Source organism: Brachionichthys hirsutus, chromosome 17 (assembly GCF_040956055.1).
Source record: "Brachionichthys hirsutus isolate HB-005 chromosome 17, CSIRO-AGI_Bhir_v1, whole genome shotgun sequence".
NCBI classification, from domain to species: domain Eukaryota; kingdom Metazoa; phylum Chordata; class Actinopteri; order Lophiiformes; family Brachionichthyidae; genus Brachionichthys; species Brachionichthys hirsutus.
The window spans coordinates 5320287-5339031 of NC_090913.1; the positions used below are offsets into that span (position 1 = coordinate 5320287).

General features: G+C 39.7%; 3 protein-coding genes across 3 annotated transcripts in view; all 3 read right to left on the minus strand.

Annotated features, from left to right (window-relative positions):
• Nucleotides 1-381: 381 nt before the first annotated feature.
• LOC137906711 (ankyrin-2-like) overlaps nucleotides 382-18745 on the minus strand; it is a 37976-nt gene continuing 19612 nt past the window's right edge. The window contains 10 exon segments of the mRNA XM_068750998.1: nucleotides 382-2653; nucleotides 2864-3028; nucleotides 3282-3365; nucleotides 4745-4823; nucleotides 5053-5254; nucleotides 5376-5516; nucleotides 5691-5822; nucleotides 6684-6761; nucleotides 10208-10225; nucleotides 18589-18715. Coding sequence (XP_068607099.1) covers nucleotides 2213-2653; nucleotides 2864-3028; nucleotides 3282-3365; nucleotides 4745-4823; nucleotides 5053-5254; nucleotides 5376-5516; nucleotides 5691-5822; nucleotides 6684-6761; nucleotides 10208-10225; nucleotides 18589-18715 — 1467 coding nt within the window. The 3' untranslated portion in view covers nucleotides 382-2212.
• Nucleotides 9067-10132, minus strand: LOC137906311 (ankyrin-2-like). The gene is made up of 3 exons (XM_068750559.1): nucleotides 10069-10132; nucleotides 9233-9876; nucleotides 9067-9147 (listed from the first exon to the last, which is right to left on the minus strand). Exons 1-3 carry the CDS (start codon nucleotides 10130-10132, stop codon nucleotides 9067-9069), a joined length of 789 nt encoding a protein of 262 aa, XP_068606660.1.
• LOC137906617 (muscle M-line assembly protein unc-89-like) lies at nucleotides 10773-13306 on the minus strand. Its single transcript, XM_068750906.1, has 2 exons — nucleotides 11099-13306; nucleotides 10773-10799 (listed from the first exon to the last, which is right to left on the minus strand). Exons 1-2 carry the CDS (start codon nucleotides 13304-13306, stop codon nucleotides 10773-10775), a joined length of 2235 nt encoding a protein of 744 aa, XP_068607007.1.

The following is an 18745-nucleotide window of genomic DNA, read 5'->3' on the forward strand; positions in this document are numbered from 1 at the left end:
GGGTCTGGTTGGCATAAACGTTCTGCTTCTCTGCTAAAAATGATCAAACTATGGGAAACCAACCGTCACATTGTCAAGAACAACTGAGGCGAGCATTGAAAGGAAAAGTCAGTCGTCTTTTGGAATCCTCCGTTCTTCCAGTACCTCTCAGACCCAGGTGAGAGCAGCGGCAGGTCTGTTATGTTCAACTGTAAAAGTTGAACTTAATACAAAAGTAGTAAGTTAATGAAAAAATAAATAAAGCCATGTGTTTTCATCTTTTCCTCACATGTTTTTGTTTTGCTATAATATACACTTTATACCGAATAATAAGGTGATATTACACTGTTAGAGTTGGTCAGTGACAAACAAGTCAACATGATACAACAGTATTCATCTGTAGGCTTTAATTCTCTATCAGCTATGGACATACTGCAGCCATCATTTTTATACAGTAATACATGCCCTTACATATTAATATATGCACTGTATATGTATATAACTGCTATTGTCACAGAAAAGGGATGCTGATTTTTCAAATTAAAAGCATACCTGTCACAGTGAACTTCCACTAGTTTGCATTTTTTTTTTAAATCACAAAGTAAACAGTGATAGTGAAATAAATGCATTACATATTGTAGATAAATACAATGATGTTCAGCGCTGTGAGTAATAGTATATTTAAACTCTTGGCCTGCTTCATTATGGGGGTCTGTTAAAACAATTGCCTCTTTTTTTTAATCTGTTCTGTTTATACAATACATTGCACCTCTCATATCCTTTGCATAAGAACATAGGTGTTCTCTCCTGATATTCAGGAGTGCAAATATGGTCTGTGTAAAATAAAATGTTCTTTTATTTTCTGACAGACAGCTATCCTTTTAATTACACACACAGTCATTCATTCACTCGCAGCATACAAGAGAAAAGAGAAGAAGAAAGACAACTAACAGCTACCATAACTTTGCCCAAAATCTAGTTGATGTGTTGATTAAATGTAAAACATAAAACGAAACAGACATACCCGATTATAAGTCACGAAAAATGTCAGAGGCGGGCATCTCGGCCTGAGCTGTGATGATCCTTTAGCGCTTTGAAAACTCTTATTTGATCACTGACAATCAAATGAAGATTATCTAAACATTCTAAACTTAGCAATAAATAAAATGTAAAAAAAACCCACAATAATAATAACCCCCTCAAATAATGCCTCTTGATCAAATAATTTGAATTTGGCGTCAATATTTCTGACACATTTAACACATGCATGGACATATACATTAACATAGAGTACCTACTGCGAAACCTCACTCACATATCCACCATTCACACAGGATGAGTCCTGATCAACAATTTAGGAGATACAAAAAAAAAGGGAATAGAATTAAACATACCAACACAGATAGAAAGAGAATCCATAGAGCTACAAAGCAGTCAAAGCTGTGGTCATAATGACAGTTGTTGATTAGTCATGCCTGCTCTACTCCACCATGAGTGATTATTAATTCCTAGGCTACTGATGTAATTAATGTCTAGATTATAGATCAGATATAATTCCTAAAGACAGAGCACACATAGCCGACATGAAAACACAGCAGCAAGAGTTAAATCAGGGTCCACACAGTCTGGTTTTTCACAGTCTGTGTGGCATCTGGACCATCTGAGTCTAACAAGCAATGAGACTATTATGGTGAGAATGAGAGAAGTTTGTGAGAGGCAGTAGAGTGTGATATATTGTCATTTCAATCCAAGCACATAACCAGAATAAGTAGTTTTACCTTAACGAGGTTCGTTATGTCATTGTTGTGAATAGGGTTCGTGTGTTCTTTCTTTCTCACCACCAAACACATCAAGACAAACCATCAAGGACAACTCAGACAGAAAGTAAAGTTAATCAGGAACACTACAGAAGTCGTTCTTTGGTCACAACGAGGAAAAAAACCAACACCAGAAACATGAAGAGAAAATAGCGAACACGACACAGATGCCACAGAGGAAAACTCCAAATTGTGAATAAATTGTCATCTTCCAGGAAGACTGTGGTAGCTTTGCGGTGCCTCGGTACACACTGGGATTGCATGTGGCTAATGCATAGGATTCGGGAGGTTTTAGCTTGGGCAAAGGACAGGGTGAAATGGAGAAAGTTGATTTGCTATCGCAACCCCTGACAGGACATGCCAGGGAGTGGGGAAAGTGTTACATATTCCTCTACGCTTCCCCTTCCTCTTTATCCTCAGCTTTTGTCCTTTTCTTCTTTGTAGTAGCGGTGAAAGAGCTGTTGGATATGCTTCTGGAGATCACATGGTTCCGGTCCATTGCTGGAGTTGTCCAGTTGCTCTAAACTGGACTTGTTTACGCTGCACCAGCTTCTTTCACCACTGTTTGCCTGAGGGTGTAACCTTTACTCATGTGGGCCCTGTGTGGTAAAAATGTGGTGAGAGTAAAAAGAAGACACCGGTTCGGTCAGGGTTTTGGAGTACCGGTAAGCGATTTGACAAACCTTTTTGGAGTCGTCTTGGGCTGAGGGGATGTCAGAAGCCGAAGACGGATCACCCTGATGCTTTATTGTCCTTTCACCTTCCACTTCCTTTGTCCTTTCTATGCGACTGACCTTGCCTGCTTCAGCGGTGTCCTGTCTCGGTGTTGAGGAACCTTCATATTCAGTAAATGTTACCTAGGTCAGGAGAGTATGATATTCCTTTGTTACTGTCCTTTGAAAAGAGTGATATATAGAAAATACCCTCACATCATGTTGCAAAACCTTTTCTATGAAATGTTATAATAATAATAATAATAATTATTATTATTTATTTAGTTATTTTCTCAGAATAAATTTTGAAGAGTCTGATAATGAGTACACACATAACATTATATACACACACACCTCTGTTTGATCTCCATCGCTCTTTAGTACAGTCCGCTTCACAACCCTTGAGTATCCAGCGCCCTCTGTCGTAATGGAGGACCCCTGGGGATCTCCCTCAAATGACACCTGTTCATGCACTGCACCGTCCGTGGAAACACACTTCCGAACTATTTTGCGGGTAACCTGTTGAAGACCATGTGAACAAAGATCATCAGGTGGTAAAGCATTTGTTTGAAACAAAGGCAACCAGCAATGATTTGTCTGTGAAAGAAAAGGAAATAGGACTTATGTGACAGAAAATACACTTTGCATTGTGTCATGGCCAAGAGCTTGCTTTGAAAAGCTTACTTGCTATCTTATGCAGTACAAAGTAAGTCAAAATCTGTTTCAATACAGCGGAGCAAAATGTATGCATGACAGTTGGCACTTACTTTACCTTTTTCACAACAATGTGACTATTTTCATCCTCATACTTTTCTTCCCTCACTGACTGAGTGGAGATGTCCGGCATCTCATCACCCTACAGAGAAACCCAGACCAAAAATAAAAATTAAAAATCAAGAATGCATACCTGTCAACTTATAAGATTTTGCCATATTTTCGTTTGGGAAAATCAGATTTTTGAGCAATAAGGCGTACCGTGGAAATTAGTACGGCAAAAATCTGTCAATACAGGGATATTAAAAATAAAACAGGGGTACAATTTTAAACGAAGCTGTGACGGACGAGTTAGCAGACGGACATGTCACGTTAGACTTCAGTTGTGGTCTTCAACACATGCGCAGGAGCAGATCCTTTATTGTGGAATCAGCTCCCTGATTCGGTTCAACATCTCTCCGTTCAAGAGTAAACCAAATACTTTCATTTTTAACAAAGCTTAATGCTTATAGTTAATCAATACAATAGTCAATATACACTACAGTCATAGGTCAGCACTGGTGTCATAACCTCCAATGACACACTGAGCTCCTCCCTCTTCATCTGGTTATTCATGTTATAAATATATGTCAGTAATCCCTCTCTCTTCCCCGTAGTCTTGTGCTCTCTCTCCCTCTGTTTGTCCCTCTTTCTGTCTCTCAGTCTGCAGGTCCTTCTGTCCGCGGTGCTGTAGAACCTGGACCTGTAAGGTTCTGCAGCAACATGAGTGACACAGCTGATTGCAGGAAGCAAATTGACATGCTCGCTTATGGTATTATGTTGAGCGATGCAGCTTGCTTCAGGCAGCAAAATGACATGCTGATTTAGGATAGATTAAATCTAAAATTAAAATGGTACAAGGGTTATAAGGAGCTTTACAGACAGAGTTTTACAGACAGAGTTAGCAGTCATTCCTTTCTAAAGAGAATATAGTAAAGTATTATAATTAAGGTCAGCTCTGCGAAAAGCTTGCAGGTTGGCACGATTTACCAGATCTCATCTTCCCCTTTTCAGGTATTCATCAGTATCATCAAATGTCCTATATTCACAGACAGAAGGCAGCCATGAAACCTCACACATGATGAATTCGTCATCTGACGATTCTGAATATTCTTCATTTACATTACAGAGAGGCTCATCATCAACAAATCTTCATTTTCAGAGAGAAATTCACTTTGTCGTCCGCTGGATGGCTGATATAACCACGGGGCTGATCTCCACAAGATGCTGGGGCTGGGTTAAGATTCATCAGGCTTCGTTTCTGAGGACTCCAATATAGTCTGTTTGCAGTCAAAGAATGGCTCTGCGTATACAGTATTGTGTATTCTGGAGGTGTTTTGTTATAGATGATTGAGGTAGACTCTGCTTCTGCATCCTCATATTTCCTCACAGGAAACACAAGCAACATGTTGCTTGGGGTCATAAACCTGGGTTGTTTGGCTTCCCCAATGCTGCATCTTTTGAAGTAGGAGCCGTACTTACTTGCTCATCTGAGTTGTCATAAATTGTAGGCTCCAGTGCAATTACTTCCTCTGAGGTCCACAGGTTGGGGTTCAATTCACTGCAACACAAAAGAAAGGCTAAGTCGCAAAATACGACTTGTATGAATGTGTAATGTTGAAATAGAACAGGGTCTGTTCTACTTGTCAGTGTTGACATGCTGAGAAATACTGCAATCCTTGTCTTTATTTTGATCCCAAGTTATCCGCACGGGTCTTCATACGTTTGTTGAAGTGTAACATTGTGCATTAAATATGAATGAAACATTTGAAAAGTCAAAAATAATTTACTGTGGAATATCAAGCTCTTCCAAAAGGTCAGAGTTCATGGTCTCTGGGTGGGCGTGTCCAGCAGGCTCAGCCCAAGATGGAACATCCAATAGGGAAGCAACTGAGAGGTCCTCTTCAGAAACAGCTGGAGGTGGTCTGCGGTCTGACTCGACCCTTCTCACAACTCTTGGGCTGTCTGTATCATCTTGCACTGAAGAAAGGGCTACTGACACTAAAACAATACACACAAATGATGAATTATATACAAAACACAAAAAATACAGAGTGGTGTTAGATAGAACTTTCAAAAATGTTTCTTATTGAGTGTAAAGGGGTGTTATTACCTTCGCTTTGATCTAGCGTCTTTTCTATCTCTGCGTAAGTTCTAGATGTTTGCTCTTGAACTGACTTGTTCATCTGGGTTTCAATGAGATGGACAATGTCCATGCGGTTGATCTTAGTTAGTTTCTTAATCAGACAGTCCTCTGTGGAAAGATAGGAGTCATTAGTGGACTGTAGTAATGCACTACATCAAGGAAACAATTACAAATGCAAAATTATGCAGAAACATATATGATTTAGAAAATATAGGCTTGATTGAAGAACAGTATCAGCAAATACAAAAATCTATCAATGAATTATCCAAACCAAAGCGCTACCTGTTGCATATTTGCCGTCCAGCTCAACCCAGCGCTGCAGCAAGGCATGGCTTTGCTCCTGTAGAGAATTAGGATTCTCCGTTCTTACAATTTGGATATCATCTTCATTGAATTCCAGTTCTCTTGCCAGCTCTGAAATGGTTGATAAAACAATGAAATAAAAATGTACAAAAAACAAAGGCATACAAATCTCCGCTGCTCGCTTCCTCACCCACACCCGTTCCCGTGAACACATCACACCCCCCCCTGGTCCTTCAAAACCTCCACTGGCTCCCGGGCCCCCAACATATACAGTTCAAAGTCCTCTTCATCACATTCAAAGCTCTTCACAATCTGCCCCCCTCCTACCTCACAGATCTGCTCCACTATCACACCTCATCTCGTTCCCTCCGCTCCTCCGACGCCAACCTCCTGCCCCTCCCCTGTAGGACCAAGCTCCAAACCTGGGGAGACAGAGCCTTCTCCATCGCTGCCCCCACACTCTGGAACCCACTACCCCAACCACCCCGAGCCAGCACTAACTTTCACGCATTCAAGAAAGAACTCAAAACCCACCTGTTTAAAATTGCTTTTAATGTCTAATTTTAGTTTTCATTTTATCTATTTTATTTTCCTGTTTATATTTTATTGTCTCTATTGCTCTGTTGTTTTTAACTTCTGGAAAGCGACTTTGAGTATCTGGAAAAGTGCAATATAAATAAAATGCATTATTATTATTATGTGTGTGTAATAAATATACTAGAGTGTAAAAATAATTTCCCACATGAGATTAATAAAGTATCTAAAACTGAAAATAATTATGTGATTTACTGCATAGCATACAGTGTGTACATCAAATATATAAGCATTTATGTGTGAGACACTGTACAACAATATACTGTGTATGCAGTTTACATATTTTGTTGTATATTAGTTCCAATGCAAATACAAGGTACAACTTGTTTTTTTCACTAAATTGAAAAACGAAAACGATTGCATTGTTTTACAACTTACCTGTCCAGCTGAAGCCAAGAAGATCTGCAATGATGGCTAACGTCTCCTCTTTCCTGTCAGCATCATCCTGCCAATCCACTAAAGAAATACCGTCAGATCCAAACATCAAATCTTAATATCATGGAAAACATTTCAAGCTGTAAAATCCCAAAATATATTATAATATAAATATAAACGTGTCTATTTTGTCCATGTTGCAGGTACCAGTCTTGTAAAATGTTATTTGCAAGTGCAGATTTGAATTATATTTCTTCTATTAATTTTATTCTGTGATATGGGCTGTGATACTCTGAAAGTAAACATGGATTTGTGATATTGGCATTGATGATAACATAAATGTAGGATTTGTCATGTTTATGAGGTATGGCAATTTGGCAACGTTGTTTCAGTAATGACATTAAAGTGCTGATAAAAGAAACAGCATGATGTTCTTAGTGAAGCTGCATTTGTGGTAAAGTGATCAATACAATCATTGAAGGCAGCACAAAACTTGTTCAACCAGCTTTTTTAAGTAACAGGGCCATCAATCTTGAGATTGCATGAACATAAACACAGATTGAAAGACACACACACACACTAGACAAGAATATTATGTAAGATGGGACTAGACAAGTCACAGCACACAAGAATGATTCGAAAATAATAAATAGTGCAATTATGTTCTCAGGAAAAGGAAAGGGGTTGTTTCTGTTGGAGAGAAGTGATAGGAAAGAAGCAGCCCGTGTCGGGCTGGCCATACCTGGCATACATGCTGGATTTTGGTCATCGATGCTTCTCCCCGTCTGATTTTCTGCCAAGTCATCCTGGGCAGGTTTGGATTCAAATACATCCTCTGTTCCACAAGATGGTTGCGCAAACATCAATGGATTGCATTGAGAATTGGAACTGTGTGAGGGTGGTGCATCATACGCAAAAATAACAGAATCTGGACTCCTGTGACGTTCACTGCTTATATCATCAGTGTCTAATGAGGTATCCCAGACTGAAGTCTCTGTAGAATTAGAGAGCTGGATTTCTTTCTTTTGGAGAGAGGAGGATGAGATTATTTGAGCGAGAGGTTTTGGATCTGTCATGTCATTAATTGTTGAGGGGAAAGGGTTCGATTTATGAGTGGGTTGACTACTATCCGAAAATGTCCTGCTGTCTTTATTCGAGACATTTGGTGTGTTGGAATCGGTCTCTGATCGAGATCGAGTATCCAAAGCTGAGCTTTTTTCGGCTTTTGCTTCAGTATGATCAAACACAAATATCTTTGACTCTTCCGAGGTCATTTCCTCCTCAATTGTGCCTGTGGATGTCATTGATAGAGGTGGGGATGAATCCTGATGATAAGATGAAATACTACCATGTGCCCTTTTAAAGGGCATCTCTATGACTGAGCATTGGTCCTCTTCTTCATCTTCCTCCTCCTTCTCATCATCGGTAGAGGAGTCTGAAGAGCTGTGGCTATGTACTGAGTGAAGTGAATGGGCAACCGTAGATGTGTCTGATTGAAGGTCAGCTATGGTGGAGTCAAGATAGTCGAGACCAAGGCTTCTGAGGTTTCCATCATCACTTTCAGTAGGGGATTGTCTCTCAAAAGCCCTGGGGGAACCAAGCTGAACCTCTACTGAGCTTCCAAAAGCAGTTTCAGAAAATGAGCATGTCTCTGTGTTATCGATTGAGGGTTGAGTCCTTGATTTGTCAGAAGAAATATCGTCATCGTCAGGCTGAGTAAGAAATGAGTGGGGGGTACAAAGGGATGTCTCCCTCATATAATTACTTTTCTCCAATAAAGACATACTTTGACCCCCCTCCTTCTCCTCCGGCACAACTTCATCAACTGGATGTTCACCTATGTGAAAAAATGGAAGGCCTTCCCCTTTTTCATCAGAACTAGTCATATCAATAGCGCCCCCTCTGGTCATTTCAAATAGCTTTCCTTCCTGAAACAGAAATGGATCAGAGGTTCTCTCATCAGCTGGTGTTTGGACAAGTGTCTTATCAAGTCTTTGTCTGTCCTGTGCAGGAAAAAGAATGTTCTGTTCCTCAGCCTCAGCATCGAAGGGCTCCTCACCCTCACACTGTGGAATAACAGGCTGTAGTTCTTGACTGTCGACAACATCTTGGGGTTTGCCAGCAGATACTAAACTATCTCTCAATGGAGACTCTTTGTCAACAACTTGATGGTGCTCATCCGTCACACAACCAGAAATATGTCTCTCAGTGGGTGTGGAAAGTTCGGCTTGTGCTGCATCAATATCTTTTCCAACACTTCCGCTTTCTAAGAATGACTCTTCAGTCTCTAAATCAGGTCCCATTGTATGTGTTGCAAGCAAACACGGTGAACTTACAACGGAATCACGAGATTTTCGTTGCTGAATTTCCTCTTTGTCTTTCATGCTCACACTAATAGCTGCTTCCTCACTAAGGGCTTGATTGATTTCTCTTGCACCATTTTCAGAATTTTTCTGAAGTGCAACATCTGAGGAAGAATATATATCTGCGTCATAATTTAGATGCAACTCATCATCTCGGTGATCAGTCTCGGAAGGTTCTATGACATCTACAGATTTGTCTCGCTTCATTTTAGCCTCCTGGTCCATCTCTTCAAAGGTTTTGATCTTTGCAGCCATTTTAAACATCTCCTCTTCCGGTGTGAATTGTTTATTGGCGGTATCATCCTCACTATCGTCGTTGTCAAGAGAATCTTGCCTTGTGAGTATGTGAATATTCTCGCTGTCACATATTTCGGAGTCAGAGTACATGTGTCTATCAGTTACTCCCTTTGGTGAGTAGGCACTCTTGTCATCCTCAGTTTCCCCTTTCTTTGCACTCTCGCAGTTGTATTTCTGCTCATCATGCTCACTTTCAACACCTTTTAAGTTTTGGTCATAAGTTAAACATTCTCCTGCCTGGGAGACATAATCTTCACACACACCTGTCTTGGCTGGCATCATAACTTCAGTCTCTTTTGTCACAACAGGACTTTCTTCAAGAGAGTCTGGACATGGTGATTCTCTGGTAGGGCTCGGCTCAATTGAATCAGGAGATGTCTTTGAAGATCTATCCTCAATGTGAGGACTTCCCTCTAGTGAGTCCGGATGGAATGGATGCTTAGCTGAGTCATCAAAAAGGTTATCCAATTCGGTTGGCCGTTGAGGCACGTGCGATTTTGAAATATGCTGTTCAGGAAAGCTATCGAAAGGTGTTTCTGCACCAGAGGTTTTAAATCCATTATCCTCAGATGAGAAACTCCTGCGACATTCATCTTCAGAGGAGCCTGTCTGCAGTCTACTTTCCAAAACTCTTGTTTTATTAATGTTCACAATATCTACATTTGTGTCTTCTGGTGACATCATTCTATAGTCACTGGAGGAGCATGTAGGAGTTTGTCTTTGAGCACCTTTTGCCAGAATAACTTCTCTGTAGATCTCGTGGACTACCTTCTCCCCTGGAGTGTGTTGCATCACTACTGGCTTTTCCTTAAATAACTGATCTAAGTCACAACTGAGCAATGACAACATGCCTGACATGTCCCTCACATTTATTGACTGCTCTTGCTGTTCATTCCTCATGATGCAGACTTCCTGGAAAGGTTTATCTGAAACAGAACTTTCAGGTAATTCTGTTACTTTGTTGGCCTGTATTTCTTGATTTCTTTCAATATATATTTTATCCTCCAAATTACTACTTGTCAATATAACTTCTTGGAAGCTCTCATGGACTATATCCTCTTTTTCATGAGATGGTATTGCCATTGGAGTTTCCTTGAGATATGCATCTAAGTCACCAGTGAGAAGTGACAGCATCCCTGATATGTTCTTCTCAGTTGCAGGCTGTTGGCTGTAGTTGTTTGTATTAATGCAAACTTCCTGGAAAGGTGTTTCCAATACACAAGTCAGCTTGGATTCTTTGAGATCAACCAGTTCATTCTGTTCATGTGTCCTTCCAGATACACAGTGTTTCAAATCAGTACCAACTACCAACTCTATTTTTTCATTTGTCATAATTTGCTCCTCACTTGAATATTTTCGGATTTTGGTGAGCCTCATTTGTTCAAACCTCTCATGTGAAATGTCCTCCTCTGAAGGTCTATCTACCACTGGTCTATCCTCGAGGTACTTGTCCAAGTCGCTGTTAAGCAGTGATATCATGCCTGAGTCTTCCTTCACTTTCGGTGATGGCTGATATGAAATTGTTTTCTCTATCCACTCTTCCTTTATTGGCAGTTCTTCAATCAAGTTTGCTGATTGCATCCCTGATGCATCTATTGGTTCTTTAAATTTGCTGTCCACTTCCTGACTTCTCTGTGTACCTGAATACTCTTCCTTTGGTGACTGATCTTTACCTTGTGTGGTTGTACTCACTAATGTCTGTTTTTCATCAGTGACAAATGGGAGAACGTTTTTATCTTCATCTTTTGTTAAAACTACCTGCTCAAATGTATCCTGAGTAATATCTTCTTCTGGTCCTTGTTGCCTTTCCACAGGTCTGTCTCGTAGATACTGATCCAAGTCACTGGTCAGGAAGGACAACATCCCTGATGCATCTTTCATGGCCATCGGCGTCTGGCTGGATGTTTTCCTCATAATTTGGACTTCCTGGACTTCTGGCTCTTCATCTGCCTTTGGTGACTGACCTTTACCTTGTGTGGTTGTACTCACTATTGTATGTTTTTCATCAGTGACAAATGGGAGAGCATTTTTATCTTTATCTTTTGTTAAAACTACCTGCTCAAATGTATCCTGAGTAATATCTTCCTCTGGTCCTTGTTGACTTTCCACAGGTCTGTCTCGTAGATACTGATCCAAGTCACTGGTCAGGAAAGACAACATCCCTGACGCATCTTTTATGGCCATTGACTTCTGACTGGATGTTTTCCTCACAATTTGGACTTCCTGGAGTTCTGGCTCTTCATCTGCCTTTGGTGACTGACCTTTACCTTGTGTGGTTGTACTCACTAATGTCTGTTTTTCATCAGTGACAAATGGGAGAACTTTTTTATCTTTATCTTTTGTTAAAACTACCTGCTCAAATGTATCCTGAGTAATATCTTCCTCTGGTCCTTGTTGACTTTCCACAGGTCTGTCTCGTAGATACTGATCCAAGTCACTGGTCAGGAAAGACAACATCCCTGACGCATCTTTCATGGCCATTGACTTCTGACTGGATGTTATCTTCACAATTTGGACTTCCTGGAGTTCTGGCTCTTCATCTGCCTTTGGTGACTGACCTTTACCTTGTGTGGTTGTATTCAGTATTGTATGTTTTTCATCAGTGACAAATGGGAGAGCATTTTTATCTTCATCTTTTGTTAAAACTACCTGCTCAAATGTATCCTGAGTAATATCTTCCTCTGGCCCTTGTTGACTTTCCACAGGTCTGTCTCGTAGATACTGATCCAAGTCACTGGTCAGGAAAGACAACATCCCTGACGCATCTTTCATGGCCATCGGCGTCTGGCTGGATGTTTTCCTCACAATTTGGACTTCCTGGAGTTCTGGCTCTTCATCTGCCTTTGGTGACTGATCTTTACCTTGTGTTGTTGTACTCACTAATGTCTGTTTTTCATCAGTGACAAATGAGATAACTTTTTTATCTTTATCTTTTGTTAAAACTACCTGCTCAAATGTATCCTGAGTAATATCTTCTTCTGGTCCTTGTTGACTTTCCACAGGTCTGTCTTGTAGATACTGATCCAAGTCACTGGTCAGGAAGGACAACATCCCTGATGCATCTTTTATGGCCATTGACTTCTGACTGGATGTTATCTTCACAATTTGGACTTCCTGGAGTTCTGGCTCTTCATCTGCCTTTGGTGACTGACCTTTACCTTGTGTGGTTGTACTCACTATTGTATGTTTTTCATCAGTGACAAATGGGAGAGCATTTTTATCTTTATCTTTTGTTAAAACTACCTGCTCAAATGTATCCTGAGTAATATCTTCCTCTGGTCCTTGTTGACTTTCCACAGGTCTGTCTCGTAGATACTGATCCAAGTCACTGGTCAGGAAAGACAACATCCCTGACGCATCTTTTATGGCCATTGACTTCTGACTGGATGTTATCTTCACAATTTGGACTTCCTGGAGTTCTGGCTCTTCATCTGCCTTTGGTGACTGACCTTTACCTTGTGTGGTTGTACTCACTAATGTCTGTTTTTCATCAGTGACAAATGGGAGAACTTTTTTATCTTTATCTTTTGTTAAAACTACCTGCTCAAATGTATCCTGAGTAATATCTTCCTCTGGTCCTTGTTGACTTTCCACAGGTCTGTCTCGTAGATACTGATCCAAGTCACTGGTCAGGAAAGACAACATCCCTGACGCATCTTTCATGGCCATTGACTTCTGACTGGATGTTATCTTCACAATTTGGACTTCCTGGAGTTCTGGCTCTTCATCTGCCTTTGGTGACTGATCTTTACCTTGTGTGGTTGTATTCAGTATTGTATGTTTTTCATCAGTGACAAATGGGAGAGCATTTTTATCTTTATCTTTTGTTAAAACTACCTGCTCAAATGTATCCTGAGTAATATCTTCCTCTGGCCCTTGTTGACTTTCCACAGGTCTGTCTCGTAGATACTGATCCAAGTCACTGGTCAGGAAAGACAACATCCCTGACGCATCTTTCATGGCCATCGGCGTCTGGCTGGATGTTTTCCTCATAATTTGGACTTCCTGGAGTTCTGGCTCTTCATCTGCCTTTGGTGACTGATCTTTACCTTGTGTGGTTGTACTCACTAATGTCTGTTTTTCATCAGTGACAAATGAGATAACTTTTTTATCTTTATCTTTTGTTAAAACTACCTGCTCAAATGTATCCTGAGTAATATCTTCTTCTGGTCCTTGTTGACTTTCCACAGGTCTGTCTCGTAGATACTGATCCAAGTCACTGGTCAGGAAGGACAACATCCCTGATGCATCTTTCATGGCCATCGGTGTCTGGCTGGATGTTTTCCTCATAATTTGGACTTCCTGGAGTTCTGGCTCTTCATCTGCCTTTGGTGACTGACCTTTACCTTGTGTGGTTGTATTCAGTATTGTATGTTTTTCATCAGTGACAAATGGGAGAGCATTTTTATCTTCATCTTTTGTTAAAACTACCTGCTCAAATGTATCCTGAGTAATATCTTCCTCTGGCCCTTGTTGACTTTCCACAGGTCTGTCTCGTAGATACTGATCCAAGTCACTGGTCAGGAAGGACAACATCCCTGACGCATCTTTCATGGCCATCGGCGTCTGGCTGGATGTTTTCCTCACAATTTGGACTTCCTGGAGTTCTGGCTCTTCATCTGCCTTTGGTGACTGACCTTTACCTTGTGTGGTTGTACTCACTAATGCCTGTTTTTCATCAGTGACAAATGAGATAACTTTTTTATCTTTATCTTTTGTTAAAACTACCTGCTCAAATGTATCCTGAGTAATATCTTCTTCTGGTCCTTGTTGACTTTCCACTGGTCTAGCTCGTAGATACTGATCCAAGTCACTGGTAAGAATAGACAACATCCCTGACGCATCTTTCATGGCCATCGGCGTCTGGCTGGATGTTTTCCTCATAATTTGGACTTCCTGGAGTTCTGGCTCTTCAACTGTGAGCTCCATTATGTTGTTTTTTGGACCCGTTACAATTTCTTTGCTTGCTTCAGGAATGTTATCTTTCTTTGAAGGTATGCAATTCTCTTCTACCCTATTAGAGACAGTAAGCATTTCTTTGGACATCTGATGAGTAATTTTGAATCCTTCACAATTATCACTCTCATCTGGGCTGGTTCTAAAGTTAACACCACTGGTGTACATTTCAGCCATACCTTCATGCTTTGGACTCTCTGGACCATCATCTATAATTTCAACAGGAGAAACACCTTCCCCAAATAACGTCTTCATAGAGGGACTTGAGATGGATATTGGATTTGTAACAGAGTAATCAGTCACGGTCTCATCCTCAGCTTCCTCCAGCTGAAAGCTCATATTTGAAAGTGTTGATGTCTGCTTGAAAAGCTGGTATTCGGGGCTTTCTTCCAGTTCAGCCTTTATGTCAGAACTGAAATCTTCAGATGGTCTGCGATCAGGGCTGATCTGTATGTCATCCGGCAAACTCCCACCTTTGCTTATGACTGGCTCTAAGTGCATCCTGTCAAGGCTCTCCCCTGGCAGGTGTGGCTCTTCTCTGTCGGTACTCACTCTTGTATCATCAAAGTCACTCGCGGCAGTGATTTTGGCAGTTTCTCCAAAATAAGCAATATTTGATGTTGAATGAGATTTCTCAGATGCATATATTTTTGAGCTGACAGCTTGAGTTACGGAAACCAATTTTCCATGCACGCTGACATCATTTTGCGGATGGACAATTGTGTGGTTCTGAGTGTGGATTTGAGATTTTGGCTCCTGCACAGGACTTTGTTCAGTCACCAGTCTCCAATCAGATTCTCCTGACACCACAGTTGAAATAGAAGCTCGAGCTTTGTCTTCAAAAACACTTTCTTTATTTTTTGGGGAGTCCCATCCAGTTTGGAATGTTTTCATCAGCTCTCTCACAGAAACAGCTCGATCCTCTGGTGTCTCTCCCTCTTGGCTGAAGCTTCCATCTTTGAATTGAACTGTATCACCAAATGTAACTGTCTTTCCAATGTTTCCACTATCTGAAATGAGGTGAGATTTATCAGAGCTATCATCACATTTCTTTACATAACTCGGTTGGTGGACATGTGTGAGGTCTTGCGTTTGGTGTTGTGACTTTTCCTCCTGCATTGGTTGCTGTGCAGTACTTTGAACCACTTCAGAATCTCCTGATTGAGATATCAATGCCGGTATGCCAGAAGAAGCTTGTCCATTGTGTTCAAAAGGGTTAGTTTTATCATCTGAATGGCCGTGTTCAGTCTGAAATGATTTCATCAGTTCTTTGACAGACATTGATTCCTTTTCATATAACTCTGGCACCTCTCCCTTTAGGCTAAATCTTTCATCACCTGTTTGAACTATGTCAACAAATGTCACTGTCTTTCCAATGCAAGCACTATCTTCGGTTAATAGTGCTTCCTCAGAGCCTTGTCTCTTTAACCCCACTGTTTGATGCTCCTTTTCCTCATATTTCATAACATCATTTTGCTGATGGCAAGTTGTGAGATGCTGAGAATGAAACTGTGATTTTGGCTCCTCAGAAGGATTTGGCTCAGTTGTCTGTAAGTCTGCTGAATCTCCTGATTGAGATGTTAATGTTGAATGACAAGAAGAGGTCACAGCTTTGTGTTCGAAAAGCCCAGATATATTTTTCGAAGGGTCTTGTCCTGTCTGGAATGCTTTCAACAAATCCTTCACAGACATAGTTTCCTCTAATCGCTCGGTCTGAGATCTGGGAGATTTGGGTGACACTGGAAGCCTGGGTAGTTCTGGCATGTCTGACTCAGTCTTTTTCATGACAATAGAAGATTTTTGTTGTGTAATTATCTTCTGAGTATTTTCTTGCAACTTGTCTTCTTCAAATTTGCTCTGTAAAGCTCTAACTTTGTCCTTTATAGATCCAATAGGGGTCTCAACGACTAAAGGAGATACCGGGGGATCCATAACTGTGATAGGCAAAAGGCCACTCTCCTTAAGAATAGCGTCCCCATCTAAAGACTCCTCAGAGCTCATTCGTTCCAGCTCGCCCTCAGAGCTGCTACATCTAGAATTCTCTCTGTCTCGAAGTTTCTTCCTAATAGGTTTCTTGATATCTGGGGGATGCCGTTTGCCATCGCGCTTGACGAGGACTTGTACAAATCTATCTTGGACAAGATCTTTTTGTGAATCACAAGTCACTACAGGTCTCTGTTCCAGGTATTGGTTCAACTCCATGCTAAGATGTGAAACTATATCTGTCATGTCTCTGACCTCTGGGCTAGATCTGCCAGATGTCTTTTTCTGAATGCAAATCTCCTTGAAGACTGGTTCTACAAGAGTGGGATATGTCATTTCAGACTTAGGCTCACTGAGAAAGTCCAATTTATCGCTTACATCATCTTGCTGTCTATAGTTGTTCATGTCATGAATCTCTTCAAAGTTTTCCACCATGTCTTTATAATATCCAAAAGATCCATCTCTCTCTTCATATTTTAAATGTTCCATTTGTCCTGCAGTTGACACAGTAGACATTTTTATGTCTGACATGTCTGAGAGAAGATCCGGGCTTGCAAGTGTTGCAGGGTCAAGAGGTTGGCTAATTTTCAGGGAGAATGTCTCAGTTGATTCAGATTCATCATCTTCAATCAAAAAATAATAATTCAAAACCAAAATAGGTAAAGAACACAAGGGGTAAATTAAGTGGGAAGAGAGACATCAGAACATTGTGATCAAAACAATGTGATAAAAAATCCATCTTCAGTTCACAGAGTGAAGAGAGAAATGACAGGGCAGAGGATAAAGGAGTCTTTAAAAGAGATGAGAAAGTGATTCACAAGAGTTTGGATGGAAGTAGAGCAACAACAGAATGAGCGAAGCCAGGAGGAAAAATAAAACTCGCATGGTCAAGAAAATATATAATGTGTTTGACAAAACATTCAGAAAAATAACACAATATATATACACAAAGAACAAACGGAACATATCGACCTATGAACATAGTTATGAGGAAAAACAGACAAAAAAAACTTCTCAAGATTGTTGCCTACAAATGAAAGTTTTAAAACATAAATAACGTAATCAATTTTAAATACAAAACTATTGTGTTTATTAGAAATAGAAACATTTTGTTGTGCACAATATTTGTGAGCAGAGTTTAGTAAATTCTAAAAATGCATTACTTAATGAATTACTTAATTTTGAGAAATTACATGATTTAACCAAAAAATCCCAAAATACATTTACATTTTGGTAATAAATATAATAAAAAAGATTTTTATATGTTGTTACATGTTATGAGTTATTCACTACATTAACCAGTAATATTACATAACAATGATATGCAGTACTATATCTGAATGTATTTACAGTGTAACTCAATGAAGGAATGAAAGTAACTGAGGAAAACCAATGAATGGAAAAGAAATGCATACTTGAAGAAAGAAATTGCCTTGGAAAAAAAATCATTAAAAAGAAATGGCATAAACACATTTTAAAAAAATAATAAAAAAAAGGTTATTGTTTGCCAATCATTTAATTCTGAACAAAAGAAAACAGGTTAAAACATGCCACCTGAAATAGAAAATAATGTATCTAAAAGAATAGGTCTTATTATTTCAACTTTCATGATTGATTAGTAAACCATGAGGCCATGGCAGTAACAAAAAAATAAATGAAATAAGTGGGAGAAAGGATATGGTTTACAGTGAGGGGAATGCGGAGCACATCAGCCATAGTACAGTTGCCAGTTAGAAACATGTAAGTTAACACAGTATTAGTACTGCAAAATAAAATTGTGGGATTAATTTAAATGTATAAAGAAGCATTTTTCAACCAGCAAATTAATAGTCAAATCTTTACCGTACAACTAATTACAATTATTATTATTATTACTACCGCTATTAGTACTACTACTTCTACTAATAATAATAATTCAATGTAAAACATGTAAAATTATACACTGGTACCTTCAGTAATAACAAGCAACATTTTAAAATGGTTCATAAAATATTTTAAATGCACAAATCCTTAAATACTATGTAACATAAATATTTAAAACAGGAGAGTTCAGCTTACATTTCTTGTCACTTTTCTCACTCTGCAAAAAAAAGACCAGAAAAGCACAGTTAGCTATAACCTAATTGTAATATTATTTTCCCTTCTTGTACAACAGAACAGCATCAAAAGCTTAATTTACCTCATCATCTGCATCTTGATCTGAATCAGACTCCTAAAGAGAGAAATAAAATAGGAAAAAGCAAATGACGTAGTTACAGCAACAACAACAAAAAAACTTTTATTATATAAATACAAACTGATGTTCAAACTAACCTTTGAGTATGTTGGGAGAGTGATGTTAAGGTTGCAGATGGCATTTTGGGTAAGACTACGGTACATGCGTGGTTCCTTGGTGAAAGACAAGCGGCCACACGGCTCCTGTGCTGTGTCTCTAATCTGTCCATTCATTACATCATGATTCAGTTA